Here is a 20,646-nt window from a genome sequence, read left to right on the forward strand (position 1 = left end):
TTGGGATGTCGTGGAACGGGAGATTCGCATCATGGATGTGCAGCCGACAAATCTGCGGCAACTGTGTGATGCCATCATAACCCTAGCATGGGGTACCTAATAAAGTGGCCGGTGAGTGTATATATATATTAAACAAAACCTTTGATTTTCTCCATAAGAATTTAGATTATCAGCCATAATGTCTAAACCATCTGAGGTAGACTGACCCAGTTTCTGATCCTGATGAAGCTAGAAGTCTGTATGATATCAACCTTGTAACATTATAAGAAAAACAATCATCCCCTGTCTCACGTAGAAAAACTACATTACCAAAAATCCTAAGCGTAACAGCAACGTTTCTGATTGGTCCAACTCGCTGTAACCATGGTAACGTTTACCGTACCCGCGAAACCGCGAACAGCTAACTAGAGCGACAACAATAACTAGCTAGCGGACTAGCAAAGGGAGCTTTTGACACTAACTTTAAGTGGCCAGAGAATGAAATAACATCCAGTTATTATCAGAAAATATATCCTGAAACATCCAGTTATTATCAGACAATATATCCTGAATTTCACTAATGGGAAAAGGTAGCTAGGTGACCTGCAACTTCATGTCTGAAAAGGGATAAGCTAACCTAATCAATGCCAGGGCTTTTTGAGTCAGTGGCATGAATCTGCCATTAAGCAAATTAACCTCAAAAACATTAAGTTGAGTACTGTTTTCCGAGCTCACTCACGTTGGGCTTCTTTCCGACACCGTTTGCTGGCATCAGGAGGAGGGCTGCTGTCTTGTCTTTGAAAAATGACGGATGTCCATTTTTAAAACCCATTCATCATTAACTACATGAGACATGTAGCCTAATGTAGGATAGTGTGACTGACAAATCTTTGACCGCTGCTTACTGCTTGATGTTCTAAGCCCCCAACGTCGCCTTCAAGGCAGCGCTGCGACCATGACTTTAAGGCACCCAACCATTGCCCGATCCTAGTGCCTACCAGGCAACGCTGCCTGGAAGGCAACGTTGAGGGCTCTACACCCCAAACACCGTCAACATTGACAGTAATGCAGCGCTGTATGATAGACTTCGTCTTAGGTTTAACAACCTATGAAACTAATAATGAACAATATGAAACTAAAACAACAGAAGCATAATTTAGAATGGCTTTGGGACAAAAGGCTATTCAGAGGTGGATAAACGCACTTTGGAGGTGGGTAAACGCCATTTCCGAATTTGTAGAGGTGCAAACGGCGTTTACGTGCGTTTAGCCTCAACTACATCCCTTAACAGGTTGTGCACAATAGTCATTTAAAGTAGCTGGGATCTTCTGAAAAAAACGAACGCATCGTAGCACAGAGACGGCACTGGTGAAAATTACTAACGACTTTCTAACTGCTTCAGACAAAGGACTTGCCGTACTTGTTTTACTAGATCTTAGTGCTGCATTTGACACTATTGGAAATGTCATCCTGTTACAGAGACAGGAACATTTAGCTAGCACTAGCACACTAAGCTGGTTTAAATCCTATTTTTCTGATCAATCTTACTTTGTTAATGTTTATGATCAACCCTTCAGGCATGCTAAAGTCAGCCATGGCATTCCACAAGGCTGTTCACCTTATATATGCTTCCTCTAGGCAGTATTATTTGGAAACACCCAATTAACTTTCACTGTTATGCAGATGACACCCAATTATACATGAATCAAGCCTGACAAAACCAGCCAGTTAGTTAAACTTCAAGCATGCATTAAAGATATAAAATCATGGATGACCTACAATTTTCTGATGTTAAACTCAGACAAAACCAAGGTTATTGTCATGGGCACCAAACACTGCTCGTCCACTTAAAACAAACCTCCAGCCTTTTTTACCTTGCCAAAATAAGGCAAATTCTGTCTCAAAACGACGCTGAAAAATGAGTCTATGTATTTGTTACTTCGAGGCTGGACTACTGTAATTCGTTATTATCTTATAAGTACCTTAATAGATTTTGTTGCAATAAGAGGTATTTGTATTGACTCTCACACATTTCTTCACACAGTAAATATTAAGGCCAGATCCATCACCAAATATAATTGCCCCAATAAGCGTTTAGTTGGTGTTAGTTTATTCAAGTTGAGAGGAAGCCTGAATAAACTAGAATGCAAAATGTGCAGTCTAATAAAGCCATGCTTGTTATGCAATGAACAAGCATGTCACTGAAGCGGCTTGCATCCAAAAATTACGAGTCATGGAAAACAAACAAGGCACCCCAAATTTTAAAATCAATTTCTCATAACAAAGCAACATCTTAAACTTTAAACCTAGGGCTGCACGATATGAGGAAAATGTGTGATATGGGATAATGCTGCTAATTACTGCGATAAAGAAATAATTTGCGGTAAATAAACAGTTATTAAAGTGCACTCAGTTCTGCCTTTCTGCTGCTTTCAATATTCTGCTAAAATACAAATAACTGTTTGTTGAACTCAACAACATTCAAACAAATTGAACAGTATATTAAATGTAAAAGCCACCTCTAAAAAAAGAATGACAGTTACATTGTATGTGTAGTTTTCTGCTGATACTTTCTTTCAACTAACACAAAACATTCTCAGAGTGTCTTTGGGATATGTCGCAACCTTTGACGATGGGTTTATTGCTCCAGTTGATAAAAGGCGATAAATTATTGCAAAGGCGATAAAAAACAATATATTGTGCAGCCCTATTCAAAATAAACACTGGATTGCAGCTCAGCAGCTACTGTAAGCAAGACAACACTGGTCACTAGCGGGACCAATCAGATCAATCCAAAGCAGTGGAGCAAACCAATCAGAAGCTCCGTACAAGCAGCAGGGGTCTTACATGTTTTCCCTGATTGGCCTGTAAGTCGCCGTTACACAGAGCAGAGGTTAGCGGCGGCTCAGCTTCCTGTGTGGACACCAGGGAGGGACAACTGAGAATATGGTGGAGATTAAGTAAACCTATTATAAAGCAATCTTTCTCTCATCTTTTTTTATTTGAAATGTTTTTTTAAATTGTTTTTTATTTTGTCACACAAACCCAAACACCATCCTTGGTGGCATCAGTCTTAATTGCCCCCAAAAAATGAAATATGAATGAATAATTAAAAGGCACAAAAATATTTAGGAGCAGGCTAAATGTTAGAGGTGCAAACACCAAGATAACATTTGATTAGAAAGATGGTCTAGTGCTGAAACATTGCCTACTATTAAACTTTATATATGTTGTGTGCAAGAGTTTCTGGCTACTTTTGACCTGTTTTCCCCCTCCAACGCACCTGTCTAACATAGATGTGCAAAGTATTTTACATCATCAGCAACAAAATCAGATTTAAGGTCACATATATAGCTTGAAACAGGATGATGCTTCATGATTAAACAAAACACTCTACTGCATATTGACTGACACAATGGCTTTCACATATACAGGATTTCTGAGCTTTACATGTGAATTGTTTATTTGTGACATCTACAGGCCACTTTAGTAAAACTCAGAAGCAGAATGAACTCTGGGACCTGTGTTCATTTGCTAGTACTGTATCTGAGAGTCATCCGTCTGCAGAATCATGTCATTTATCTATCACGCAACAAAGGGAGACTGGTGCACTGCAGAACACCCACTGCAACGCAAGTGACCTGGAAGTGAGTCACCCGTTGCTTCAGGCGTTTTTACTGTAAGGAGACTCTACATACAACAATCTTTAAAAATACTTTGCATATCTATGTTAGACAGGTGCGTTGGAGGGGGACAAGTAGGTCAAAAGTAGCTAGAAACTCTCGGACACAACATATATAAAGTTGAATAATTGGCAACGTATTAGCACTAGACCATCTTTCTAATCTAATCAAATTTTACATTTAGCCTGCTCCTAAATATTTTTTTAACCTTTAATTATTCATTTCATTTTGTAGGGGAAATTAAGATGGATGCCACCATGGATGGTGTTTGGGTTTGTGTGGCATAAGAAAAGAGAGGGGGGGTTACATTGTTATGTTATAAACTGAAATCTACTGCACTAAAATATCCTAGAAGCTGCAATGCCTTTGTCATTGCTGTCTGTTTCTGCTGTTTTACTAGACTCAGTGTGTTAAAGACTGTAGCAAGCATTTTTTATAAAAGACTCGCAGTTTTCTTTCTTTCTTTCTTTGCGTGAGGTGAAGCCTTTACCTGCTCCACCTCTCCCTGGGTGATGGGTTGAGTCTGGAATCGGGCGTTGGCCCTGCGCTGCCGGGTGTCCCCTCGGGACCCCTCAGCGGGCTGGCCTGTAGGCTGAGCAAGCCGGTTGAAGAGGGCCATCTTCTCAGCCAGGGTGAGGGCGGACAGGTCAGACTCATCAGAGAAAGGCTCCTGGCCATCTCCCTTCACCCCTGCACTTGGAGCTGTAGCGGCTTTCTGCTGCTCCTGGATCTCCTGATCCTCACCCGGGACAGCTGAGCCTGGCTGGGGGTAAGCCTGGATGCTAGGGAGTGACAAGGGGATGTCAGTGGGTGAAAGATGGGTCTAAATCTTCTTATAAGTCTTCCAATTATATTGCACATTTTCAATTTCAATTAAATTTAAATCAATTATTTAGTTTTCTATATTGTTTGGTTTTGTGTTACATTTGCACTATTTAGAATTTATTGTATTGTATATGTTACTGATCTTTTTTTAATTACATATTTTGTTTTTTTTTAATCTTATTTGTTTCTTTTACTTATCTTTTATGTTATACTTGTTATAATGTCCTTTGTAATGCCCTCATTGCACCCTCGGTTGAAGAGAAACATATTTTTAATTGCTCTATTTTTCTGGCACACATTGCAGAATTGACAATAACGTTGAGTTGACTTGACTATATGATTATAAATGAAAGCTCATCCTGTAGACTGGGAATACAAGACAATACATGGCTGATTACGTTCATGTTTTTCTAGTGATGAAATCTTGTCCAAACTGTTAACTAATTGACTTCACCCTCCCTGCATCTGACACCTGACTGGAGATTATAAATCTATAAGATTGTGTTTCTAAATTGTAATAGTGTCTAAAATTAATCAACAGACTAGACGTAAGGTGCCATCTTAATGGGAGCAGTGTTATAAGTGTTTAATCAAAAGCTTAAATTTCAGTTTTAAATGAAATAGCTGTAGCCTGTATCAATTGAAACAAAACATTTTTTAAGTTTTTTTATAAACATGCAGTCTTAAGGGATAGAAAAAGTCATGTATTCCTCCGCTAGATATTGAAGAAATGAGCATGTATACAACCAGTTCACATGTGACAACTGTGAAAGACTACTGGTTCAGCAACATAGACATAAGCACACATATGCCAGAAAATCATGTAATGCATTGGAATGTTCGCAGGGCTTATGTGATCTTGAAGCAGTTAAACCAGGGTTGGTAAACAAACTGCGGGACACGGACCAAGACATGCTAAGGGGTTTAATTAGCTCAACCTCTGACCTTTCTATTAGATTTGTGACATTTTTCTTGACTGTGTGACCTTGACTCATGCGTGACCTTCATGTGAGAAATGCTGCAAGATGGAACTCTTAGAAACTGGGCAGGAAAAGCACTTAACGAGTTATAGTTTAAACACCAACTTCCTTCCCCTCTAAGGTGCACGCAGCTAAGAAGAAGACATAAGATAGGGATAACAAGAAATAACAAGGTAAGATGAGCTGGATGAACAGATCTGCCCTGCAGCCAAGAGAGGGAGATGGAGAGCAACATGTGTCTGTGGCACATTAACATTGACAGCACAAATGGCAAATTAAGTTCACATGAGGAAACAGGTGCAATGGCTCTGGCACTAAATTACTGTTGGTAGCAACCAACAATTTCCTTTGTGTTATAGTTATAATGTATAAATGTCAAGGGATAGCTTTATTTATAGCAAGGCTGGGCCTACATTACAATAACATGTGGGGCTGTCTTAAGACTTTATACATACATTGTTGTGCATTGAACACTATGCTATTAAATTAATAACTGTTGACATGATTTTATAAATCATGTTTTAATCTTAAACATCCATGTAGAACAGTGAAACCTTAGGGATTACCTGTATCTGTCGATGGCTATTTGTAGGGACTACCTCACAGTAAGTCTGTAATCAGAGTGATTTTTCACAGATAGGCTGATAATAATATGTTGGATTCAAGTGAAGACATAGTTTTTGAAAAAAACGATATAATTGTATTATTTTCATAACAGTAATTTGGAGGCCCACCTGCAGTAACACCCTAGGGGTCCCGGCCCTGTTTTTTTTGCAAAGTTATCACTGGGCGGCTCTGGCTCAGTGGTTGGGGGTTCGATTCCCTGCCGTCCCGTGTTGAAGTGTCCTTGAGCAAGACACTGAACCCCAAAAATGCAGCGTATTGGAGTGTGAATGAGCAGGTGGCACCTTGTACGACAGCCTCAGCCACAGTGTATGAATGTGTGTGAATGGTAAATAGTTCCTGTAAAAGCGCTTTGAGTAGCCTAGTATTTCAGACTAGAAAAGTGCTATATAAATACAGTCCATTTACATCTCAAGGTCAACAGTAATGAATTCACTTGGTAAAATACTTTGATTAATTTAAGCTCAGAATCTAACAAATCTTGTTCTTAATCTTTTTTTTTTTATTGAACCCCTTCCATGGTAAATGCTGGACAATCCACTGTAATGTTGTCATTGAATTAATCATTCAAATTAAAATGATTTTCATGCAATAGAGACATTCTGTGGGTATAACACAACCACATATATCCCACAGGGTTACAACAAGCAAAGATACACGTTTTTTAAGTAAGTAGGCAACACATTCTCTCACACAGATACAAGGCACATTATAAGTAAGCAGTTGTTTCCAGCTGTACCTGATGCTGGTCACACCGGTGCTGATTACAGTAGTGCTCGGGACGTGAGCTGCATTAGTGTGGATGTCCAGAGGTTGTGCTGATGTGGCAGGGTCACTTAAAAGTGGAGAAAAGACGTATGGATGTGTGGGGGTGGCGGGGGGGATAAAGTTAATGCAAAGCAAAGAAAGATTGAAAGAAGTTGACAGAGGTATCTTAAGAGAGGGAAAGGTTAGGAGAGGAACTGAAAAGTACAAACAAGAACAGGTAAAATAATGAAATAACAAGGAAGGAAAGGAAAAGAAAAGAAAGAGACAAAGCATAATGTATTTTTGGATGCAAAACGCAGCTATGCAAGCAGAATCGGCGATTTACCTCGAAGCACTGACCACCTCCTTGTTGGTGACGGGTTGTGTGTGTGAGCGATCCTGAACTCTTTTCAGACGCCTTTCAACAGCAGCGTTTCGAGAGCACGGTTTGGGTACATTTCCATCACATGTCTTTTCCAGCTCCTGCAAGGATATGTAGGGAAACACTGTAACAATTGAGGCCATGACTTTGATATTTAAAGTGAGAAACTATTACATCTGTCCACCCCATACAATTAGTGAGAATCCAACCACTGACATGGCCAAGACCAAAGAGCTGTCCAAAGACACTAGAGATAAAATTATACACCTCCACAAGGCTGGAAAGGGCTACGGGGAAATTCCCAAGCAGCTTGGTAAAAAAAGGTCCACTGTTGGATCAATCATTAGAAAATGGAAGAAGCTAAACATGACTGTCAATCTCCCTCTGACTGGGGCTCCATGCAAGATCTCACCTCGTGGGGTCTCACTGATCCTAAGAAAGGCGAGAAATCAGCCCAGAACTACACGGGAGGAGCTGGTCAATGACCTGAAAAGAGCTGGCACCACCGTTTCCAAGGTTACTGTTGGTAATACACTAAGACGTCATGGTTTGAAATCAAACATGGCACGGAAGGTTTCCCTGCTTAAACCAGCACATGTCAAGGCCCGTTTTAAGTTTGCCAATGACCATATGGATGATCTAGAGGAGTCATGGGAGAAAGTCATGTGGTCAGATGAGACCAAAATAGAACTTTTTGGTCCTAATTCACTAACCGTGTTTGGAGGAAGAAGACTGATGAGTACCATCCCAAGAACATCATCCCTATTGTGAAGCATGTGGGTGGTAGCATCATGCTTTGGGGGTGTTTTTCAGCACATGGGACAGGGCGACTGCACTGTACTAAGGAGAGGATGAACGGGGCCATGTATTGCTAGATTTTGGGGAACAACCTCCTTCCCTCAGTTAGAGCATTGAAGATGTGTCGAGGCTGGGTCTTCCAACATGACACTGACCCGAAGCACATAGCCAGGACAACCAAGGAGTGGCTCTGGAAGAAGCATATCAAGGTTCTGGCGTGGCCTAGCCAGTCTCCAGACCTAAACCCAATAGAGAATCTTTGGAGGGAGCTCAAACTCCGTGGTTCTCAGCGACAGCCCAGAAACCTGACTGATCTAGAGAAGATCTGTGTGGAGGAGTGAGCCAAAATCCCTTCTGCAGTGTGTGCAAACCTGGTGAAAAACTACAGGAAACGTTTGACATGTGTAATTGCAAACAAAGGCTACTGCACCAAATATTAACATTGATTTTCCCAGGTATTCAAATGCTTATTTGCAGCTGTATCACACAAATAAATTGTTAAAAAATCATCCATTGGGATTTCTGCATTTTCTTATTGTGATTATGTCTCTCACAGTGGACATGCACCTACGATGACAATTTCAGACCCTTCCATGATTTCTAAGTGGGAGAACTTGCAAAATAGCAGGGTGTTCAAATACTTATTTTCCTCAATGTATATATTGCACCAGAATTTCACAAAACCACCATCTTTTGGTTTTGAAATTATGATCTTAAAACATCGCTCATTCCATAATATACAGTATAATTATCTGTCTTTCTGATTGAAATGTACATAAAGTAAGAAGTGTACCCTGAAAAGAGACCTCTTGGCAGCCACACTCATCTTGGCTCTGTCATCTAGTTTTTCTTCACCTAATGAAAAAGGATAAATTATTAAGTTACATGGCATCAACAATATTTAAACTCTTGGAAAGTGTGATTAATTGCCCTTATACAATATACATTTATTGTGCATTGTGACCAAACTTACCTTCAGGATCCTGTAGCTGTGATGGACTTAAACGAGACCTGCAGAAAACATTAAAATTAGTGCTGTCAAACGATTAAAATATTTAATTGTGATTAAGCGCAATAATGTTGATTAATGTCGCAATTAATTGCACATTTTTATCTTTTCTAAATGTCCCTTGATTTCTTTTTGTCCCATTATGTTTTCTCATTTTAAAAAAGTGGCATGGCTTGCCTTGTGCAAATGTTTTTTGGCTAGGCGATTTGGCCTAAAAATAAAATCCCTGATTTTATTTTATTTTTTAAATCCAATTTAAGATTTAAATAAAATGTTTCCCCCTACTTAAAATCAATCTGCAGATGACAAAGAAATTGTTCTATATTGTAACTATATTTTGTTTTGAGTCATACACATACATTATGATTATTCATGCCAATTTTGTGGAAATATAAACTGGTTTGAGTGTTTACCCTAAAAATCTTTTTTGAAGGGGTGGTTATATATTCAACAACAACAAAATGGATGTGTGAGATAAAGCTGTTTTTTTTACACATACAGGTAATCCACTTGTTCCTCTCTAAAGGTTCAAATGATTAGAAAGTTATTGCACAACCTTGCCCCTATTTTCACCTGTCGCTGAGTAATGTAGTAAGTAAGAATTAATCTTAGTCCCTGCCGCTCCCATGTTTTTTTTGTATCTCTATAGCAAACGCGCGGGGGAGGGGAGGGCTCACTTAAAACATAACGTTACTACTCTTTAGCCGGCTAGCAAGCCCAAACAAGTGTGTGCGGCGAGCCTGTTGTTTTATTTCCGGTCTAGCTAGATCTGATTTGGTGTTGTAGTTTTTCTAATGTTACTAGTTGTTGCAACAGCATGTGGAAAAACTAAAAAGTCTGCTAGGCCAAAAAGAACGTTAATCTTGCAATAAAAAAATTGAAGCCGTTAAAATGGTTTTGCGTTAATGCTATCAATAACGCATTTAACTGACAGCACTAATTAAAATACATCAAGCATCAGCTTTTTGACCAAATTTTTTAAATTTGCAGAACCATTATATGATTTTCAGGATGGAATTTGAACCACGCTCTGCCATCCAGTTCAGTGTATTAAATAAATAAATCATGTCAATGAAATGATTCTGAAGAGCTCCTGCAGATGGCAACAGAGAGCCCCCTCTTGTACCTATCTGACTCCAGTCGCTCTGCAGAGGTGATGGGCTGGGTCCTAAACCTCTCCGACATGCGACTGTCTCCTGGAGTGATGTAGCGCCGAGGCCTCCGAGCACCCCTGCCATGGTCACTGCTGCTAGCCGGATCTACCTCCATTGCTGTCAGATCTACTTTTGCAATTTCCCTTTAAGAGTCGTGTATGGATTTAGAAAGATTGACGAGGACAACAAAAAGGAAAAGTAGAAGTAAGAAAACTATTAACATTTGTTGGTTTTTGGATGTTGTTTTTAGTAGAGTAGCAGCTTACCAGAAACTGCACACGCTGAGTACAACCTAACTGCAACCCAACTGTGAAAAGCCATTACCCAATGTTAACATGCAGCAGCAGACAACTTCCAAAGGGTGAGTTGCAGAACTAATGCTAACTGGCACAGGTAAGTTTAGCTCTAATAACCAAATTGTAGACATGACAGTGAACATGATAATAGTGGATATCATAGCAATACACCCTTGACAAATTTCATGCCACAGACTGACATTCTATTAGCATTATTTCTTAGAGGATTGGATTGCAACTGCTCATTAATGCAGAGTTAGACAGTTATTTAGCGATGCACACACAGAACCCATGCCAGTGGACCTACAACTCAGGTTTCCGGTTGGCATTCTCCAGATAAGAGTGTCGCAGCTGTGCTACTGACACCCTGGTGTCCAGGGAGCCCATGTCCCCGTTAGCCATCCCTGAGGAAGGGACGGCCCTCGATATCTCTCTGGTGGCTGATACCCTCTCCATACGATACATGGCAGAATGCTGGCTTATACCTATATCTGACATGGAGCGGGTTCGTATCTTGGGTTTGGGCCCTCCGCTCATCTCCATGCTTCTGTGTTTGGCCTGAGGCAGAGAAGAGCCTTTCTGGAGATAGATGGCTGAGTCAGACCTCTGGTTCCCTGATGGATCCGGCTGCTGCTTCTGAGGCTCAAAGACTTTGTGTAGTTGGGGCTCTTGCTGATATCTTCGGGAGTCTTGATGCTGATTTGGAGGATCTTTTCTTTGGAGCTCATACCCCTGCTGTCTTTGAGACTGCTGTTGTACTTGAGCCCCATGTTGTCTCTTTATGGGTTCATACTGTTGTTGCGTTGGTGGCTCTTGCTGCCGAATTTGGGGCTCTTGATGGCACACAGGGTCTGAGGATTGTTGCTGCCTGGGCTGCTGGCGTACAGAGATGTTGGAAGGCTGCATTGATCTAAATGCTCTCTCCTCTTGGCTGTCGTGGCTCGAGACAGGCTCTCTCCCTCTTTCTCTAATCCTTTCAACATTTCTCTCCCTCCCCCTGTCCCTAGGTCTCTCCGTATCCCAGTCTTCCTCGCTTCGACTCATCCTCCTCCATTCTGGGCTGTAGTTCTGCAAGTCCATGTCTTCATGTCGGCCCCTGTGAGTATCATCCACACTCCTTTCCCTTTTGCGGATCTCTGAGGGCAACACGGCTTTCCTGCTCTTGAGCAGGCCCTCTGTGTGGGGCTCTTCCTTCAGGGCCTGCCTGGCCTCCAATCTTGCCTCCCTGTGGGAGACATGGATCTGGTCGGCACTCACTCTTCTTTGTGGTTGTACCTCAGGAGGTCCAGGAAGTTTGGCAGTAGCCGATGGGGCAGGGATGGCCAAATAGGGCTGAGGGTCAACAGCAGAGCCAGAGTGAGCAGGATATTGACCTGGGCTGGGCTGAAGCACAGGAACAGTCCTTTGCTGAGTGGGTTCTGAGCGTTTTGGCGTATACTGAGCAGTGTGCCCCTGAGTACGGTGTTTGTTATCCTGCTGCCTGTCTGGACTCCAATCAGGGGGCCTCTGGACAGTTTCATCCCTGGACAATCGTTCCTTTAATCGAATTCTTGGGGAAAGGAATGGATAAGGGACACTAAGATACCAGTCCAATAAATACCTACCACACTCCAAACTCCAAACTAAACTCAAACCTAAACTCAAACAGGAGGTGAATAAAATTCTTTGGGACACAAGGATGGTAAATGATCAATGATCGGCAAGCCATAATTTTGCTATCCAAGTAGACATTTTCTGTGTGAGTGTAGAGTCTACATAATGACCGGCTACATTCCTTCGGTAGACAAACTTAACAATAACAGGTTCAATCCAAAAGTATTTAACTGATTTTAATTTTGCATACACTTAATTTAATTCTTACTAAAAAATGTGTGTTATGAATCTTACTGCACAGACATTTATGATATGAGAATATCATGGGACCTTTAGCTCCCAAATCTTACATTAGAATTGCAACAAAGTCAAGTAGAAGCCTGCCCTGAGTCTTAGCTCTAACAACTCTCTTTCTTGCTCTGTCTGTGTCTCTCTGTCTCTCTCTCTCTCTGATGTCTGAGTGCCAAAAAAGTAAGCCAAACTATTTTCATCAACAACCTTCTGACCCCCTGGTAGCAAAAGGTTGCTTTAATCTCATTGTAGAACACTAAGCCAGACATAATTGATGGGCCTCTGCTTTATCTGACATGGCATGAAGGACTTAGACACTGCTCGTGTAAGAGTACACACTAACGCTAGCTAGCATAAGCAGTTGATAAGGCAACAAAGGCAGTTAGTGTCATACATGGGACATATTAGCTGGGAAATTCTCATAAAGCCCTCTTTTTAGACACATCAGATATTACTAATAGACTTCAGAAAGAGTGTCCGGGTTTTCCTTCTTACATTACTTAATTTGTGAAAATGAAGCATCAAGAAGTTGTTTGTGTACCAATTAAATCAATCAAGCTAACTAATTCTATAAAGGTTTGTCTGACCATGCTAGACATTGCTTCTGTGAATTTCACCTGTCCATACAGCTCAAAGGCCAGCCATGGGCCTTCATCCTTTCACAGGCTGTCTTATCTTATGCGATGACTTTGACAAAGTCACTGAAAGGTAAAAAGACTCAAGATGTAATTTCATAGTGGTTAACAGGCCAGAATATGAGGAGGGGGGATGTGAGTGCAGCCTCAGCTGACAAGTGGTGAGTCATTGAGTCTGTGACTGAATGGGTCAGGGCATCCAGCTGACTTATGTTGTCACCCCATCAACTCCGCTTCACGAACACCACTCAACTGCTCATGAAACCCAGGCCACACAACTAATTTAACAGTTTTACATACAGAGTTTTTACAAAGTTCTGGGTTAGTTTATAGAGCGGGATCTGACTTATGTTACAGGAGAGTTGTAAGTGAAGTAGGTCAATTAGCCCTGTTTCATAAAAGGTATTTAAGCGAAATATTAAGTGAGCAGAGTCTGTTTTACCATGTTTTTAAAAAAACTTAAAGGACAGTTGGCAAGGCTTTTTATTTACTGTACTTAAGCACCTTTCTGCATACATTCAGGCTGGGCATTAGTTTGCTATAGTTTTGCTATAAGCTAGAAGTATGGTATAGCTTAGTTTGTTGACAAGGATTAAAACATGTGATAAGATTATAGCATACATGTAAATGTGACTCAGGATGACAATAAACTGTACATGTACATGTGTGTATGTATTTAGTTATCAATAATTAATAAATGATAAGTTGTAAGAAGTTAGGGATGAAAGTTACTTCACTATTTCACTATGATCCAAAATCTTTGTTAAATGGAAGATTGTGATACCAGTTAATAATGAAAGCACTACTAACTGCATTGTTAGGGTATATCTACTTATAGTTAGGAGTTAGCTGCATCTCCACCCATAATTTTATTGTGCTGGCTTTCTTATCTGGTTACTTTCCTTTTTTAAAGTAGCACCATCATGATTTCACAATAACAGTTTTAAGACCCCTAACAATGTTTTGAAGACATTAATAACCTTTTATCTCACTTTCAGAGATCATGTGAAAAAATATTAGAGTGCAAGAAAAATAATTTAATTATACAGTAGAATGAACCAGCCCTAATACTGGCACAGTGGTGAAAAGCAGCAGGCTAGTTAGCTCAGCAGCCAGTGGACAGCCCAAACACAGCCTACCATCTCAGTTTTCGTTTGTTCATCTGAGATCTTTACGTACTTGGATTACTAATTACTGTTAAAAACAAATCCTGGAAGAGTTACATTTAATCAAATTAAGGAATTAATCATTTTTGGGTGGGGGGGACAAAGTGGAGGCTGGGGGTGTGGCCTTGACCAACTGCCACTTTGCTGGTTTGAAGCCATGGTGTCTCTCTCTCATGGGAGGGCCAAATTCTCCGGGCAGGAAAAGCAGAGAAAGGGGAGGTAACCTTGCCCTTTGGGACCTTATAAGGAGCAAGATTCAAGATCGGCCAATATGAGCTTTCATTTTCTCAAAGGCAGAGCAGGATACCGAGGCTCAGTTTACACCTATTGCCTTTTCTAGCCACTGGGGGGCCATAAGCAGGCTGGGGGAACTCATATTCATGTTAAAAAACCTCATAAAGTGACATTTTCATGACATGGGACCTTTAAACTTTCTCTACATGTAGTCTAAAAATACACTGTAGATGCAACATCAGACTTTTAGTGGTAAGATCAATTCATTCTCAATGGGCAGCAGATAGGAATTTAATGGCTTGTGATAATGCTAGTGCTACTCAAATGACTGAAGTATCTGTATAGAGTAAAACTAGTGTCAAAATGGTGACACAAAATAGACACAAAAGTGTTTGTTCCTAATTCTAGTGTCATGTCAAAGGTGCATTAGTTTTTTTTCACCAGATGTTTTTAGAACATAAAAGTAATACAAATCAGGTGTGCAGATTCACTTTTTGTATCACATCTTCAGTAGGAGTCAGCCACTGTATCAGACCGATGTCTTGGAGTTTCTTAAGTGGTTGGTCTGAGTTCATGTATATTTTGAATGTTATGACCCGTTATCGTAAACTCACCCCTGTCTGTTGAGGATACTCTGGGCCTGCTGCTCTATGAATAAATCCCCCGGTGAGATGCCGTAGCGAGGGGAGGGCAGGGAGGCCCGACGGGCGGTGCGAGGCGAGCTGGGCACTGCTGCAATGCTGTAATCCCTGGTGGAGGCGGGGCTTGGATCCTGGTGGGTGGAGTCCTGCTGCTGTTGGGGCTGGGCTGGATGATGCTCCTGGGTTCTGCTTCTAGAAGGGATGGAGCGCTCGTGAGCCCCGCAGCGCCGGTAGTTCTCCATGTTCATCACTCTTTCCCGCTCTGAAAATCTCCTCAGTCTCTCTTGTGTGGGGGGAGGGGATTGATTTGACTGGGCGGGGCTGGAAGTGGAAACAGGGGCGGGCTCTGGGTGAGTCCTCATGTAAACCCGGCCCACTCCCAAGCGATATGGCACCCTGGGCTCCCGGCTTTGAGCGTCTGCTTCCTGCCTGTCTCTTTCTCGCTTGGCAGTTGTCTGTTGGTCAGAGGCATCTGTGTCGCGCCGGGAGCGGTAGCGCGGTGTGTAATCAATGTCCGCCTCCTGATCCAGGAGGATGCCGTAACGTTCTGACAGTTGGCGGCGGCGCTCCGCTTTGTAGCGGGCGATGCGCTCAGCCTTAGAGCTGAGGCTGGTGGGGTCTGTGGGGCAGGATGCGGGCGTAGAGGAGGTGGATAGTGTTACTGGGTCAACGTATACCACCATGGGCTCTGTACGGCCACTGCCAACACCACCTTTGACCTGGGCCAACCTGTCTAGAGAAGACAGCTGCTTCTGGGGGGCCTCCAGCTCCTCTCGACTGTAGCGTTTCACTATGGTAAACGTTGGAAATACTTTGTTACTTATCAACAACATCCCTTGACAATGACAATTTATGTCATTTGTGTCAAATGTGAGTTACTGTAATTACTAGATTCTGACTTACCATAAATACTGAGAGTAAGTCACAATTGTTACTGGACATGTTTTTTTCTGAAAGCTCAGATGTTGCTAAATAATAGTCAAATGTCTAAAAATAGGTAATTATACGTAACAAATTGAATGGGTATAATGTAATATTGACCATGCGAAGTATTTTTTTACTTCTTTACTTTTACTACCTTTAATCCCACATGACAAAAATGTGACTTTATTCAAACAAAACACATAACAGATATTCACACCAATTAGTGAATTCATTTCTTTCAAAATGCAACAACATACAACATTTGTTTCATAGTCACTGACAAAGTTACATTCATTAAACCTACAGTCAAGCTGCCCAGCATAACCAACAGATAACTATTGGAATGGTTTCAAAATACTGAATGAAATTCAAACATTTCAGTGGTGTCAAGCCATGTCTAATAAAGACAGCACCAAATGTTTTTGCAGAGCATTGTGTCATGCTTACCCATCACACAAGGCTCAAAAGGATCTGAAGCGCGGGTGTATCGCGGTGCATCCTCCTCCAGCATTCTGTTGGCTACCAAACCGCCGGGCACCAGCGCAGGTGGAGCATCACTTTCAATTCCCTCCAGACGGCGGGCTATCCTCTCCTTCCTGCAGAGACAGAAGGCAGAGTGCAAAGGTCGACAGATGTTATGCAAGGACCCTTGTTATGAGTTAGTCTTTATGAAATGGTGGGATCAACCGATACTGGGTTTTCAAGGCCGATACAGATACCAAGTATTAGAAGTTAATGAAAATGATAACCGATTTTGAACCAATATGTATTTACAGTGAAAATGAAAATCTTTCAAGCTATAGTGTATAGTTTCTGTCGCCCCCATGAGAAATTCTACGTAATGACAACAAACCTGTCAGCGCATTCACATGATACAAGCCTTACAGGACTGCGCTCCACCCCAAGCCCTCCTCCACACAGTTGCTTGTAGCCAAGGAGGACATGGTGGATTAAAAAAACATGATGCACTCTTCAACAGATGTAATTGTCTTCACTAGAGCTAGAGCTAGAGCCGTGTAGAGCTCTCTTAATTATCTTTGTAGCATTTGGCAGTGGCTTGAATGTAACGGAGGTTCATTAATATAAAGAAGTTACACAGTAAAGCTTTAAGTAAAAATTAAGAATTAGGAATGTGCCAAACACCAACACAAAACTTTATTAAAAGGCATTGTGCAATTATTTAATAAATATTAAATAAACTTCCAGAATAATCCACAGTGAAAGATTGACAGATTAGATATAGACTCAGTGGTGAGTGAATCCAAAGCAGAGGGACAGGCCGAGCAAAACTATAAATGTTTTAAATTAATTAACATCAGTTATCAGGGAAATAAAATGCTGATAGAGCTGATATAATCTGCAAACTGCGTAAAAAACGTCCTGATAATCACCCAAGGCCAATAATCTATCTATCCCTTTTAAAAATATGTAGGTGGGCTTATGTGAAAATAAAGTGCAGCAAGCACTGAAGATACCTGTTCATTCCCGAATCCTTTGTGACAGCTCCCTCAAAGTATTTCTTCAACTCTGAAACTGAATATAAGAACAGAACATATACATATAGTATCATCAACGTATCAAACATTAACATTATTTGATTTATTGTTGCGTAGTTAGAACCAATGCACACCTTTAGGAAGGACAGCCAGAAGTTTGGCATCTGTATCTGAGACACTCTTGACCAAGGTGGACTTATCACCCAGGTAGAAGTCACTCTGAAAACTGAATGAGAAGACAGAGTCATCAACCTGCTATCTAGGTATAACATATTACATTCTCAGTTCCTAGCAAGCAAAATAAATGTTTAATGAAAAGTGTCCTTCCCAAAAAATACATGGCCTTTGGGAGGCTCAGCAGCTGCTTTATATTAATTTACTCAGTAATAAAACAGGTGTGAACCATATTAATTTATGTTAAAAAGATATTTTTTTTAAAGTTTGTATTTTCAAAAATGAAAACATGTCTGAAAATACACATTAATAGGAATCTAACATATTAATAGCAAAGATGAATTGGCCTATTTGTGAGAAAACAAAACATATTTACACATTGAAAATAAGTGTACAATAGGTAAAGTGGCCACTACGGTAGTCATACAGTTCAACTTAAGGAGACACTAATCCACATGCATGTTTAACATTCAAACACAACATAAAATTGTGCCTAGTTTCCTATTTCAGCCATCCACACTACTCTGCCTGAAACGCCTTGTCCTACGGAAGGGATGGAAGGTAAAGCTGAAACTCAGCTGGAGTCACTTCCAACAGGATCCTGCTTAAGAACTGGGTCATCAAGTCCTGACTCTCCTCCAAGTGGAAAGGACAATCAAGGTCTTCGCTTAATGTCTTTAAATGTTACAATCAACCGGTCACACAAGCCAGGAACAATAAACTCACCTATGTTTTCTCTCCAAAAGCTTCACAAACTATTTCATTCAATGAAAAAACAGAGTGGTATAGTGTGTAATTCTCACTTCCAGATTAGAGTAGACTCAATCACTGAGGCCTGTTGTCTTGTTTGCATCCATTTTTACTGTTAAATACCAAGATGCATTTAACCCTTGTGTTGTCTTCCCGTCAAAATTGAACATCACTTTAACTTTTCTTATGTTTTTGTCCCTTTTTTCAACACTTTTTTCAATGTTTGCTATTTTTTTACGCTTAACACTATGTAACACTAACTTATTAACTTTAGCTTTACAGTTATTTTTTGAATTTATGGTCAATAAACCTAATTTTTGGGAAAATTATACCTAGTATTTGAGTTAAAAAAGCAGAAATTAGGAATTATTTAGACTAAAATTAAAGGAATGTATGTTGATGGATAACCACAGACTGGAATTAAGTCAATTTTTAATCAATACTATTTCAAAACCATTTTAATGTTTTTTTCAAATGCTATAAAATGGAACACCCCAAAATTCATAAAAGTAGAGATTTGTACTTGCCAAAGGCCATTGTGTAGAATCAGCTGTGTTATTTTGGGGAATTACAATTGGGTAATTAAAAAGAACATTGATATATGAAAACAGGACAACATGATGGTTAAAACGAGCAGATCAGTTAAAACTGCTACACAATCAGAGTTTATGTATAAATGTACTAAAAAGTCCTTGTGTGTATTTCTGCAAGACGGCTGAAGAACCAGAGGGAACATTGTAAACTAATACAAAAGGGGGCTTGGTGCAAAGTGCTCTGAAGGAGGCATTATCGGTGTAATACCATGTGAACAAAAAAGTGTCTTAGGATAAGCTGTTCCAGGGATATCCAGCTTTTAATGCTTACTGCACATGATAAGCTAAAGCGCTCCACTGTAGTAAAACCTATATTCTTACATATCCCTGTCTTGATGACAAAGCAAAAGCTGAGACCACTGTAAATGCTCTTAGAAAATAGAACATGTGATTTCTGTGGCTCCACTACTATATTTAGCTGTGTCTGTGTAGTTATTGCACTCAAAAAACTCACCTTAAGGCTTCTGTTGGCAATGAGGCTGAGCTGCAAAGCTTGCGAGCTTTAGATCCAAATTCTAAAATGAAAAACAAGACCTATTATACAAAGAATATGATAATAATAAATCTACACTCCACCTTTCAATTCAATATTCAGTTCCTCTGTGCTGACATTGGGAGCATTGGAACATGTTATCCTGGTTTAAATGAACTTTATATTTATGATCTTCCAAATGCCAGAAATGTAAAGTTGTGTCATTAATCTATGCATTCACATGGATAGAAAAGAAGAGTTTGGACTAGCGTAACAAAGAAGCTCCCTAATTAATGTCATTGAGACCTACAGTATGTGTTAACACAGCACCCCACTGAGTATCTCCACCCACGGCTTGAGAACTACCTTTGCAAGGGTGAGCTATATTTTTCTCCCAAGCCAATCAGAACAGACTGGGCTTTTCAGTAGGGGGCTTATGAAGACAGGTGCCTAAACGGAGCATTTCAGACAGTATGAGACAAATAAAGTGTTTATCGAACATTAAAGCATGTACACATGTTCTAGTTAAAATCTGTAATACAAGTATCAAACTGAAAATTAGCATAATATGTCTCCTTCAAATGATAAGATGCCCTACTTGGAAAATGCTTCAAAAAGTGTTTTTAAAAGTATAGTTTTTACATAATAAAAACTATATAAATAATTTTTAGTGGATGTTTTCTTATTAGGCATACAAATAGGGATCATTGCACTATAACCACAGTATTCAATTGGCAAATGTACTGTAATTAGACTCCTGTAGCAAATGTTTATTTTGACTATTAAAAGACAACGCTGATAAAAAAAAAATCAAGTAGATAAGGTACTTTTCTTACAGCAACAAAGTGTCCTTTGGGCTTTGACAAGACATTTATCACCTCAGTATGAGTCACTTGTCACAATAGTCATGTCTATTTCTTCTTTGTTGAGGGGAGGGTCACCCAACTTTTTTATTCATAAAAACAGCAGACTTTCAAAGTAGCTTGTTTGGTGCATATTTTTCCATGTAGCTATCAGTCTCGGCCCACCATCGCTAGCAGATGGGTCTGACCCAACACAAATCGCACCATCCCCCACCCCCATGATGCACCACACCTGACCCAACCCCCACAATCACAGGTAGGCCTATTGTATACAACAAGCTATTGAAGCTCTTGTGCACAGATTCACAAAATGGACCACATTTAAATGGACGGCTAG

At 40.4% G+C, this 20,646-nt stretch overlaps 1 protein-coding gene and 1 long non-coding RNA gene across 10 annotated transcripts in view; one reads left to right on the forward strand and one right to left on the reverse strand.

Annotated features, from left to right (window-relative positions):
* Nucleotides 1-7,825, forward strand: part of LOC117953699 — a 16,955-nt gene extending 9,130 nt beyond the window's left edge. Inside the window, exon 3 of the long non-coding RNA XR_004658660.1 lies at nucleotides 7,813-7,825. This is a non-coding gene — a long non-coding RNA (uncharacterized LOC117953699). The remainder of the gene's footprint in view (nucleotides 1-7,812) is intronic.
* LOC117953601 (supervillin-like) overlaps nucleotides 1-20,646 on the reverse strand; it is a 75,462-nt gene that overhangs the window by 43,035 nt on the left and 11,781 nt on the right. For 5 of the 9 annotated variants that reach the window (XM_034886764.1, XM_034886763.1, XM_034886760.1 and 2 more), the window contains exons 2-14: nucleotides 19,429-19,489; nucleotides 17,592-17,683; nucleotides 17,437-17,494; nucleotides 16,409-16,557; nucleotides 15,011-15,827; nucleotides 10,785-12,026; nucleotides 10,154-10,324; nucleotides 8,992-9,029; nucleotides 8,812-8,873; nucleotides 7,185-7,321; nucleotides 6,831-6,926; nucleotides 4,153-4,444; nucleotides 2,827-2,892 (exon numbers count right to left, since the gene is read on the reverse strand). In XM_034886764.1, coding sequence (XP_034742655.1) covers nucleotides 2,827-2,892; nucleotides 4,153-4,444; nucleotides 6,831-6,926; nucleotides 7,185-7,321; nucleotides 8,812-8,873; nucleotides 8,992-9,029; nucleotides 10,154-10,324; nucleotides 10,785-12,026; nucleotides 15,011-15,827; nucleotides 16,409-16,557; nucleotides 17,437-17,444 — 3,078 coding nt within the window. In that variant the 5' untranslated portion in view covers nucleotides 17,445-17,494; nucleotides 17,592-17,683; nucleotides 19,429-19,489. The remainder of the gene's footprint in view (nucleotides 1-2,826; nucleotides 2,893-4,152; nucleotides 4,445-6,830; nucleotides 6,927-7,184; nucleotides 7,322-8,811; nucleotides 8,874-8,991; nucleotides 9,030-10,153; nucleotides 10,325-10,784; nucleotides 12,027-15,010; nucleotides 15,828-16,408; nucleotides 16,558-17,436; nucleotides 17,495-17,591; nucleotides 17,684-19,428; nucleotides 19,490-20,646) is intronic. The other 4 variants (XM_034886762.1, XM_034886758.1, XM_034886765.1 and 1 more) reach the window with 4 other exon arrangements.

Source organism: Etheostoma cragini, chromosome 12, assembly GCF_013103735.1.
Source record: "Etheostoma cragini isolate CJK2018 chromosome 12, CSU_Ecrag_1.0, whole genome shotgun sequence".
In the NCBI taxonomy this organism is placed as follows: domain Eukaryota; kingdom Metazoa; phylum Chordata; class Actinopteri; order Perciformes; family Percidae; genus Etheostoma; species Etheostoma cragini.